At 38.7% G+C, this 12,409-nt stretch overlaps 1 protein-coding gene across 1 annotated transcript in view; it reads right to left on the bottom strand.

Annotated features, from left to right (window-relative positions):
• Positions 1–12,121, bottom strand: part of LOC122732187 (zinc finger protein 184-like) — a 33,169-nt gene extending 21,048 nt beyond the window's left edge. Inside the window, exon 1 of the mRNA XM_043972317.1 lies at positions 11,966–12,121. Within this exon, the coding sequence (XP_043828252.1) occupies positions 11,966–12,121 (156 nt within the window). The remainder of the gene's footprint in view (positions 1–11,965) is intronic.
• Between the last annotated feature and the right edge of the window lie 288 nt (positions 12,122–12,409).

The raw sequence follows: 12,409 nt of genomic DNA, 5'->3' as shown, positions 1-12,409 counted from the left end.
AGGGCAATGAGGGTTAAGTGACTTGCCCAGGGTCACACAGCTAGTAAGTGTCAAGTGTCTGAAGCCGGATTTGAACTCATGTCCTCCTGAATCCAGGGCTGGTGTTTTATCCACTGGGCCACCTAGCTGCCCCTGCATCACCTAGCTGCCCCTGCTCATCCTTTTTAAGATGTTTTTTTTCTTCTTCATCCTTTTTTCTCTTTAAAAATAGTCTTTATTATATAAAAGTAGCTCTTAAGAAGGGGAGGAGTACAAGAAGAAATTAGGCAATATAACAAATTAAATAAAACAAAATAAAACAAAAAAACCCCAAAAAAATAAAGTTAGGAAACAAAATGTCAGAGTACAGGCAGCAAGTAAGCTAAATTTTCCCAATATTCCCTTCCAAAAACTTTAAAATAGCAAGTGAAATTTTGGAGCAGCCAGGGAAACAAAAGGGAAGAATGAGGCATTTTCCTGGTCAAAGACAACTTAGTAACCCAGTAAGCAAAGTAAGTGACATCAAGGAGACTGCCTCCTCAGGGCATAGAAGCAGCCCCAACACCAGCACAGCTTCAGGAGCTGTCACGCAAGACACTTTAAGAGGATCATACAACTGGTTAGAAAAAGCTTACAGGGTGCAGTAAGCAATGATTGGCAATTGTGTCACCCATAAGCGGTTCTGGGTTGGAAAGGATGGCTTGTGGTTAATAAAAAGGAAACAGGTTCCCTCATCACAGTTCAAAGCAAAGAAGAGCTCTAGTGTTTCTGGCTGTACTAGAGCAGGAGACCTGGTCACAGTTTCAGGGACAAGAGGAGTGCTAATACTTACAGTTGAAAGGGAGTGGGGGCCTTCCTGGATAAAGATCAGACTGGAGACCAAGGGATCACATGTTAATGTTTTTTGTTTTAGACCAAGAGACCAATAAATACACCTTTCCCTAGTTCATAACATTTTTGAAGCACCAAAAGTTTGCATGCTCTCAGAACTAGCTCTGAAAACAGCAGCCCAAAAAAAGCCTAAAGCTTGAGACTCTGCTTTCCCATTCCCAGTTGAGAAGAACCCAATTTTAACATAAAGGCAAAAGTCAAATTAGGATAGAAAAAATGAGCAAAAAACTATAGCATAAAAAACTTGACCATGAACAGCTTCTACAATTGCAGGGATGACCAAGACATAAACTCTGATGGCATAGTCAGGTTCACATAAGATTTGGAAGCTACCCAATTAAAGGGATGGAAGGTTTGGAATATAATAGGACATAAGTCAAAGAAACTAGGATTATAACCAATAATAAACTATCTAAAATTGAGTATAATTATTCAGAAGAAAAAAAAGAAATTGAATGAAATAAAAGATTTTCAAGTACTCTTGGTTAAAAGACAAGAGCTGAATAGAAAATTTGACATTCAAATATGACTCAAGGGAAACATAAAAAGGAAAACATGAAAGAGTATTCATTCAATAAAGTAAAACTCTTTACATTACTATATGGGAAAATTACTATGAACTTTATCATTATTAGAGCATTTAGTAAGAGTTTACATGCTGGGGGAGGGTAGTCAATGATTAAATGTAACTGCCATTAGAATTGTTTCATAGGGAAGACTCTCTCCATATATATATATATTCAGTTGGATATAGAAATCTACACTACTCAATAGGGAAATTGGAAGAGAAGGAGATAAGATATATTAGAAAGGGGGGGGTGAAAAGGAGGGCAGATTAAGGGAGGTAGTGTTCAGAAACAAAACAGACTCTTAATGAAGGACCAGATAAAAATACAGAGTGAAGGTTATTCAGAATAATATAGTATTGAGAGAAATGCACAATTAGTATTCATAAATGTGAATATGAATGAGATGAAATTACCCATTTAAAGGAACTAGATAGTAGAATGGATTAGAAGCCAGAATCCAACAATTTTTGTAAAGGCAAAAATAAAACTAAGTAAAAGAGATAAACAAGGAAACTGCATTTTAATAAAAGTACCATAGAGTGAGTTCCCAAACTCATGACATGATCGCTCCAAAAAACATCCAAATAATGCCATAGGAAAATGCCCAGAGCAGCAAAACTCACAGAAGAATGTGCTGAAATCATCTTCTAACCAAGAACGGCTTGGAAGTCATAAAGAGGGAGCTGCTGTGCTGATACAGGAGTTTAGCCCAACCCCACAGTCACTCTGACACAGATCCAGTCCCAGGAAGGCCTCACCAGAGAAGCAGACCCCCAGAGCCTCTGAATCAGCTGAAGAGCCAGTGTTGTCTAGAACTAAGCTCACAGTCTTGTGAGTGGGCTGAACCCTGGGCAGGGGGGATACTACATGGGTCTATGCTGGTGCTAAGGCAGAACTTGGATTTTACACCCCTGCAGAGAACCAGGAGGTAGGCTCCAGTAGCAGTGGCCCAGGTTGGGGAGGTGCACAGGCTCTTCGGAGCTAACAACCACAACACACAAAGCTGTTTGATTAGCAAGTTGGTCTGGGGTCATCTAAGGACCAGGGAACAGGCCAGGTGAGTGAAGAACCTGATTCTCCTTAAATCATGCCACCTGGGGGGCGGAGCCAAGATGGCGGAGAGGAAGCAGCAAGCTGCCTGAGCTCTCCTTCTGTTCCCTCAAAACGAACATTAAATCAAGCCTCTGGACGGATTCTGAAACTACAGAACCTGCAAATAGACAGAGAGACACAGTCCTCCAACCAGAGATAATTTAGAAGACTTCAGGAAAAGGTCGGTCTGACTCGGGCAAAAAGGGAGGCCCAGCGCAGGGCAGCAACCCAGCGCCGAGGGGGTCGGGGCAAGTCAGCAGGAGCTGCGGGCCACAGCCGAACAACTGAGGCTCCCAGAACCTGGTTCAAAAATCTGGTGGCCAAGAAGGACAGTGGAAAAACTTACCTGCACCGGCTGAGAGGGCCACGAACGGCGGGATCAGACGCCGGGGTCTGGCGCCTGGCTGGCGGAGCACAATCAGACAGGAAGTGCAGGGCGGGGCATCTCCACACACCATAAAGGCCTCAGAGTAAAAGCCCGGTCACACAGCACCTATACACCTGCACAAGAAGCCCAAAACAGGGACCCTGGTGCCCCCAGAGCAGACCTCAACTTAAAGAATAAATAAATAAGCTGCAATAATGAGTAAGAAGCAAAAAAGAGCCCTCTCCATTGAGAGCTTCTGTATCAATAGGGAAGAAGCCAACACAAACTCAGATGAGGACAATAGCCTCAAATTGTCTACATCTGAAGCCTCACAAGGGAAGGTGAATTGGTCGCAAGAACAAAAAGCCTTCCTGGAAGAGCTCAAAAAGGATTTTAAAAATCAATTGCAAGAGGTAGAAGAAAAAATGGGGAGAGAAATGAAAGCAAAACAAAAAAATTATGAAAAAAGAATCAGCAGCTTAGAAAAGGAAGCTGAAGAAAACAAAGCCTTAAAAAATTCATTTGGCCAAATGGAAAAAAAGTTGCATAATCTCACTGAAGAAAACAGTACCTTAAAAAATTCACTTAGCCAAATGGAAAAAAAGGTGCATAATCTCACTGAAGAAAACAGTACCTTAAAAAATTCACTTAGCCAAATGGAAAAAAAGGTGCATAATCTCACTGAAGAAAACAATGCCTTAAAAATTAAAGTGGGACAGTTGGAAGATAAGGAATCCATGAGACACCAAGAATCAGTCAAGCAGAATAAAAAAAATGAAAAAATAGAAGAAAATGTGAAATACCTCATTGGAAAGACAACTGATCTGGAAAACAGATCAAGGAGAGACAATTTGAGAATCATTGGACTGCCTGAAAGTCATGACCAGAAAAAGAATCTAGATACCATATTCCAGGAAATTATTAAGGAGAACTGCCCTGATATCATAGAATCAGAGGATAAAATCATCATTGAAAGAATCCATCGATCACCTCCTGAAAGAGACCCCAAAAGGAAAACTCCAAGGAATATTGTAGCCAAATTCCAGAATTATCAGGTGAAGGAGAAAATACTCCAAGCAGCCAGAAAGAAGCAATTTAAATATCATGGAGCCACAGTCAGGATTGCTCAGGACCTGGCAGCTTCAACATTAAAGGACCGCAAGGCTTGGAATAAGATATTCCGGAAGGCAAAGGAGATTGGATTGCAGCCGAGAATCTATTACCCAGCAAAAATGTGCATTTTCTTTCAGGGGAAAAGATGGACATTTAATGACATTGGGGACTTTCAATCTTTCCTACTGAAAAGACCAGAACTGAATAGAAAATTTGATCTCAACATACAAGACTCAAGAGAAGTTTAAAAAGGTAAACAGAGGGGAAAAAAAAAAGTTACCCTATTAGGTTAAACTGTTTATATCCCTACACAGGAAGATAATACTCATAACTCTTAAGGACTGTAAATGTATTTGGGCAGAGAGAAGGACTTTATATAGAGGGTATAAATATAAATTGTCTTTGATGTGATGATACAAAAGAATTAAGGGGATAAAAAGGGAGTCTATGGGGAGGAGAGGAAAGGGGAGGTGGAATGGGATGAATTATATCATATGAAGAGGTGGAAAAAACCTATTATAATAGAGGGAAAGAAAGGAGGGGGGAACATGGTTTCAACCCTATTCTCATTAGATTTGACTCAAAGAGGGAATAACATATGCGTTCATTGGGATAAAGAAACTTAACTCATTCTTTAGGGAAACAAAAGGGGAAGGAAAAGGGGGGGGCTGATAGAAGGGAGGACAAAAGCAAGGGAGAAAAGGGTAAAGAAAAGGGAGGGGGGGTGATAAAAAGGGAGGGCAGATTGGGGGAGGCAGGGGTAAGAAGTAAAATGTCGGTGAGGAGGAATAGGGTGAAAGAAGGGGGGAAAAGTACAAAGGGGGTAAATAGAATGGAGGGGAATAGACAGTCAGTAATAATAACTGTGAATGTGAATGGGATGAACTCTGCTATAAAACGGAAGCGAATTGCAGAGTGGATTAAAAACCAGAACCCTACAATATGCTGTTTACAAGAAACACATTTGAAGCAGAGAGATACACACAGAGTAAAGGTAAAAGGCTGGAGCAGAATATATTATGCCTCAGCTAAAGTAAAAAAGGCAGGGGTAGCAATCCTTATCTCAGACAAAGTGCAGGCAAAAATAGATCTCATTAAAAGAGATAAGGAAGGAAATTACATCTTACTTAAAGGTACTATAGATAATGAAGTAATATCAATATTGAATATGTATGCGCCAAGTGGTATAGCATCCAAGTTCTTAGAGGAGAAGTTAAATGAGTTACAAGAGGAATTAGATAGTAATACTATACTAGTGGGGGATCTGAATCTCCCCCTCTCGGAATTAGATAAATCTAGCCAAAAAATAAATAAGAAAGAAGTGAAAGAGGTAAATAGATTACTAGAAAAGTTAGACATGATAGATGTCTGGAGAAAATTGAATGGGGATAGAAAGGAATATACCTTTTTCTCAGCAGTCCATGGCACATTTTCAAAAATTGACCATGTATTAGGGCACAAAAACATCATAGTCAAATGTAGAAAGGCAGAAATAGTAAATGCATCCTTCTCAGATCATGATGCAATAAAAATTACATGTAAGAAAGAGCCAGGGAAAAGTAGAATGAAAATCAATTGGAAACTAAATAATTTCATTCTAAAGAATGAATGGGCCAAACAAGAAATCATAGAAACAATCAATAACTTTATCCAAGAGAATGACAATAATGAGACAACATACCAAAATCTATGGGATGCAGCCAAAGCAGTGCTTAGGGGAAAATTTATAGCTCTAAATGCTTACATGAATAAGAAAGAGAAAGAGGAGATTAATGAATTGGGCATGCAACTTAAAAAGCTAGAAAAAGAACAAATTAGAAATCCCCAATTAGACACTAAATTAGAGATCCTGAAAATTAAAGGAGAAATCAATAAGATTGAAAGCAAAAAAACTATAGAATTAATCAATAAAACTAAGAGCTGGTTTTATGAAAAAACCAATAAAATAGATAAAATATTGGTTAATTTGATTAAAAAAAAGAAAGAAGAAAACCAAATTACCAGTATCAAAAATGAAAAGGGTGATGTTACCACCAATGAAGTGGAAATTAAAGCAATAATTAGGAAATATTTTGCCCAACTGTATGCCAATAAATTTGACAATCTAAATGAAATGGATGAATATTTACAAAAATACAAACTGCCCAGGTTAACTGAAGAGGAAATAAAATCCTTAAATAAACCCATATTAGAAAAAGAAATTGAACAAGCTATTAATGAACTCCCTAAGAAAAAATCCCCAGGGCCAGATGGGTTTACGGGTGAATTTTACCAAACATTTAAAGAACAATTAATTCCAATATTATACAAATTATTTGGAAAAATAGGTGAAGAAGGAGTTCTACCAAATTCATTTTATGACACAAATATGGTGGTGATACCAAAACCAGGCAAAGCAAAAACAGAGAAAGAAAATTATAGACCAATTTCCCTAATGAATATTGATGCTAAAATCCTAAATAAGATATTAGCAAGGAGATTACAGCAAGTGATCACCAGGATAATACACTATGACCAGGTGGGATTTATACCAGGAATGCAGGGCTGGTTCAACATTAGGAAAACTATTAACATAATCAACCACATCAATAAGAATACCAACCAAAATCATATGATTATCTCAATAGATGCAGAGAAAGCTTTTGACAAAGTACAGCACCCATTCCTAATAAAAACACTAGAGAGTTTAGGAATAGGGGGAGCTTTCCTTAGAATAATAAACAGTATCTACCTAAAGCCATCAGCAAGTATTATATGCAATGGAGATAAATTAGAGGCCTTCCCAATAAGATCAGGGGTGAAACAGGGATGTCCATTATCACCCCTATTATTTAATATTGTTCTAGAAATGTTAGCTTTAGCAATCAGAGAAGATAAAGGAATTAAAGGAATTAGAATAGGCAAGGAGGAAACAAAACTATCACTCTTTGCAGATGATATGATGGTATACTTAAGGAATCCTCGAGAATCAAGTCAAAAATTACTTGAAACAATTAGCAACTTTAGCAAAGTAGCAGGATATAAAATAAATCCACATAAATCATCAGCATTTCTATACATGACCAACAAAGTCCAGCAGCAAGAGATAGAAAGAGAAATTCCATTTAAAGTAACAGTAGGTAATATAAAATACTTGGGAGTCTACTTGCCAAGACAAACCCAGGAACTCTATGAACACAACTACCAAACACTCTTCACACAAATCAAATCAGATCTAAATAATTGGAAAGATATCAATTGCTCATGGATAGGCAGAGCTAATATAGTAAAAATGACAATACTGCCTAAATTAATTTACTTATTCAGTGCCATACCAATCAGGCTACCTAAAAATTATTTTATACAGCTAGAAAAAATAATAACAAAATTCATCTGGAAAAACAAAAAATCAAGAATATCCAGGGAAATAATGAAAAAAAATTCACAGGAAGGTGGGTTAGCGGTACCAAACCTGGAGCTTTACTATAAAGCGGCAGTCATCAAAACTATCTGGTACTGGCTAAAAAATAGAGTGGTAGATCAATGGAATAGGCTAGGCTCAGGAAATGCAGTAGTAAATGACACTAGTAATGTAGTGTTTGATAAACCCAAAGACTCCAGCTTCTGGGATAGGAACTCAGTATTTGACAAAAACTGCTGGGAAAACTGGAAGATAGTATGGCAGAAATTAGGCTTAGACCAACATCTTACACCTTATACTAAAATAAGGTCAAAATGGATACATGATTTAGACATAAGAGGTGATACCATAGGTAAATTAGGAGAGAAAGGAATAGTGTACCTATCAGATCTTTGGAAAGGAGAACAGTTTTTGACCAAACATGAGATAGAGTATATTATAAAATGCAAAGTGGATGATTTTGATTATATTAAATTAAAAAATTTTTGTACAAACAGAAGCAATGCATCCAAAATTGGAAGGAAGGCAGAAAGCTGGGAAACAATTTTTGAGGCCAGTGCTTCTGATAAAGGCCTCATCTCTAAAATATATAGGGAATTAAATCAAATTTATAAGAATCCAAGTCATTCCCCAATTGAGAAATGGTCAAAGGATATGAACAGGCAGTTTTCTGATGAAGAAACCAAAGCTATCTATTCCCATATGAAAAAATGCTCTAAATCTCTAATGATTAGAGAGATGCAAATTAAAACAACTCTGAGGTACCACCTGACACCTATCAGATTGGCTAAAATGACAAAAAAGGAAGATAATAAATGTTGGAGAGGCTGTGGGAAAATTGGAACACTAATGCATTGTTGGTGGAGCTGTGAGCTGATCCAACCATTCTGGAGAGCAATTTGGAATTATGCCCAAAGGGCGATAAAGCTGTGCATACCCTTTGACCCAGCGATCCCACTTTTAGGTCTTTTGCCCAAAGAAATCATGGAAGGGGGAAAGGGACCCACATGTACAAAAATATTTATAGCTGCTCTTTACGTGGTAGCAAGGAATTGGAAGTTGAGGGGGTGCCCATCAATTGGGGAATGGCTGGACAAGTTGTGGTATATGAATACAATGGAATACTATTGTGCTGTAAGAAATGATGAGCAGGAAGAGTTCAGAGAAACCTGGAGGGTCTTACGTGAGCTGATGATGAGTGAGATGAGCAGAACCAGAAGAACATTGTACACAGTATCATCAACATTGAGTGTTGACCTACTGTGATGGACTATATTCTTCTCACCAATGCAATGGTACAGAAGAGTTCCAGGGAACTCATGATAGAAGAGGATCTCCAAATCCAAGAAAAAAAAAAAAGAAAGAAAGAACTGTGGAGTATAGATGCTGATTGAACCATATTATTTCTTTTGTTTTGGGTGCTGTTGTGTTTTTTTTTTCTATTTTGAGGTTTTGCATCACTGCTCTGATTCTTTCTCTTGTAACAGGATTAATGCAGAAATAGGATTAATGTTATTATGTGTATATATATGTGTGTGTGTATATATATATCTATATGTATATGTATAGAGATATATAGATATAACCTATATCAGATTACCTGCTGTCTAGGGGAGGGGGGAGGGAGGGGAGGGAGGGAGAAAAATCTGAAATTGTAAAGCATGTATAAACAAAAGTTGAGAACTATCTTTACATGTAACGGAAAAAATAAAATATCTCATAAGAAAAAAAAAAATCATGCCACCTGGGATTTCTTAAGCTTAGGATACTGCAGCCTGGAAACAGTGCCCCACTTTAAGGAACTAAAAGTCTAGTAAAAGAAAGGCAAGATGAGCTGACAGAGAAAGGTGAGAAACATAGAAAGTTTCTTCAGTAACAAGGAAGACCAAGGGGCACCCTAAGATGAAGATGTCAACATCAGGGCCCCTATATCTAAAGCTTCCAAGAAAAATACGAATTGGTCTCAGGCAATAGAGGTGCTCAAAAAGGACTTTGAAGATAAAGTTAGAGAGGTAGAGGAAAAATGGAAAGAGAAATGAGGGGGATGCAGGAAAGACATGAGAAAATAGTCAACAGCTTGAAAAGTAAAATTGGCCAAATGGAAAAGGAGGTACAAAAGCTCTCTGATGAAAATAATTGCCTAAGAATTAAGATTGAACAAAGGGAAGCCAGTGACTTTATGAGAAACCAAGACACAATAAAGCAAATCCAAATGAAAAAAAAATAGAGGGCAATGTGAAATATCTTCTGGGAAAAACTGCCGAACTGTAAAATAGGTCCAGGAGAGATAATTTGAAAATTATTGGTCTACCTGAAAATCATGATCAAGGAAAGAGCTTAGACACCATCTTCCAAGATATTCTCAGGGAAAATTGCCCTGACATTCTAGAAGAAGAAGCTAAAATAGAAATTGAAAGAATCTACTGATCACCTCCAGAAAGAGATCCCAAAAGGAAGACTCCTAGGAATATTATAGCCAAATTGCAGAACTCTCAGGTCAAGGAGAAAATATTGCAAGCTGCCAAAAAAGAAAGAATTCAAGTACTGTGAAGCCCCAGTCAGGATAGCACAAGATATAGCAGCTTCTACATTAAAGGACTGGAGGGCATGGAATATGATATTCCAGAGGGCAAAGGAAATGGGATTACAACCAAGAATCACCTAACCAGCAAAACTCAGCATTATCTTACAGCAGAAAAAAATGGGACGTAATGAAAAAGAAGACTTTCAGATATTTCTGATGAAAAGACCTAAACAAAATGGCAAATTTGACTTTCAAATACAAGACCTTAGAGAACCATAAAAAAATGGAGCTGGGGGACATACCTGGGTTCATACAGGGGGCGACTGTCTTATATCTGAGGCCAGGTTTTGGCTGGGATCCCCCTGGGTCCAGGGGGGATGATTTGTCCACTGTGTCACTTAGCTAGGTGATGACATCTTTAGGGTTAATTTGAGGGGTGAAGGGAATTCACTGGGGGAGGAAAACAGGAAAAGGCTTATGGAGTGGGGGAAGAGATGGGAGAGGAGCAGGGCAGTAAATGAATTTTACACTCATCAGAAAAGGCTCAAAGACCTTAAACTCATCAGAGCTGCCTCAAGGAGGCATCTAATGGAGTAATCTATTTAATCTGGGCAGTAAATGAGCCTATCACCCATCAAAATTGGCTCAAAGACCTCAATCTCATTATAATTGACTCAAGGAGGGAATGATGTACACACTCAATTGGGTAGAGTAATCTCTCTAACCCTGCAGGAAAATAGGAGGGGAAGGGGATAAACAGAGAAGGGCAAAAGAAGGAAGGGCAGAGTCCGGGATGGGACAGACAGAAGCAAATCCCTTTTGAAGAGTGACAGTATGAAAGAAGATGGATAATAGAATAAATATCATGGGGAAGGGAATAGGATGGAAGTGAAACAGTTAACAATAGTAAACGTGAAAAAGAGAAAAGGGGGAAAAATTGTACAAAAACTATTTATAGCAACTCTTTCTGGAGGCTAAGAATTGAGAATCAAGGGAATGTCCATCAATTGAGGAATGATGGAAAAAGCTGTGTTGTATAATTGTAGTGGAATGGTCTTGTGCTACAGGAAATGACAAACAGGATGATCCCCAGAAAACCTGGATAGACTAAAGAACATCGATGTATAGTGAAGTGAGCAGAGCTGGGAGGACATTGTGCATAGTGACAGCAGAATTGTTCAATGAGCAATTGTGAATGACTAAACTACTCTCAGCAGTGCAATGATCCAAGACAAGCCCAAGGAACTAATGAGGAAGCTTACTACACACTCCTATAGAAAGAACTGATAAAAAGAACACTTGTGGATTGTACATATATAACCTTAGTGAGATTTTGTGGAGGGGGGAGGAAAGGGAGGGAGGGAGAAAAATTTGGAACTCTAAATCTTATGAAAATGAATGTTGAAAACTACCCTTACATGTAAATGGAAAATATAACAAATGTTTGTTGCTGAAAAAAAAATAAACAAACAAACAAACAAACAAATAAATAAATAAATAAAGTACCATCAAATTGGGCAAGTCATTTAATCCTGTTTGCCTCAGTTCTTCATTGGCAAAATGAGCTGGGGAAGGAAATGGCAAACTAGTCCAGTATCTTTGACAAGGAAATTCCAAATGGGGTCATGAGAAGTCAGGCACAACTGAAAGACCAAAATCAACAAACACAACAACAATAAAAACAACAGAAACAACAAAATAAACCACAGACAATGAGGTAATATCAAAAATTTTACAGCCTGTTTCCCTGATAAAAGCATTTTGTCAAATATATTGGCAACTGGGTCAATTTATAAAAACAAAAGCTATTCAGAGGGAGGGTATTAAGATAGCAGAGGAAAGACATTAAATGCACAGAGATCCTGATACAATCACCCCAAAAATTGCAATAAAAGAACCCTTGGAGCAGAAAAACAAACAAAAATATGAGCTGAGAGTTTTCTCCAGCTACAGATAGATTTCAGGGGGGGGCGTGCTGGACCACGAATAAAGCCTAACCCCACAATCAGGCCGACACATCAGACACCTACCCGAGGAATTTGCCCCACTGCCTCTGAACTGGCTGCAGCACCAGTGTCATCTGAAACAGAGCATGCGGTGAGGTTGAACAGCTGGCCGGGTTGGGGGTGGGGTAATTGCAGGGGCACCAGTGGACTGGGGGTAAGGATTCGACTGTCCAAACCCATCAGGGAACCAGGAGGAAATCCTGAGCAGCAGGAGACCTAGGTTGGGGAGGGGAGCAGGGGAGCAGGCTCATTGAAGCTAAAAACAACACCATAGAAAGCTTTGCTGGTTGGTTGTTTAGTGAGTAGGCTTGAGGTTATCTCTGAACTAGAGAAGAGGCCAGGTGAAATTATAACCTGCCTCTCCCTCAAACCAAAACTCCTGGGACCCTCTGATGCTGAGAACAGAGGTAGAGGCAAGAAGCAGCCCCCCCCCCCGCTCCCCCTCACCCCACCCCCAGCCCCTCAATT

Source organism: Dromiciops gliroides, chromosome 6, assembly GCF_019393635.1.
Source record: "Dromiciops gliroides isolate mDroGli1 chromosome 6, mDroGli1.pri, whole genome shotgun sequence".
Taxonomy (NCBI): domain Eukaryota; kingdom Metazoa; phylum Chordata; class Mammalia; order Microbiotheria; family Microbiotheriidae; genus Dromiciops; species Dromiciops gliroides.
Note: the sequence above shows the minus strand (reverse complement) of the source record. Positions and strands in the feature narration are given on the sequence as shown.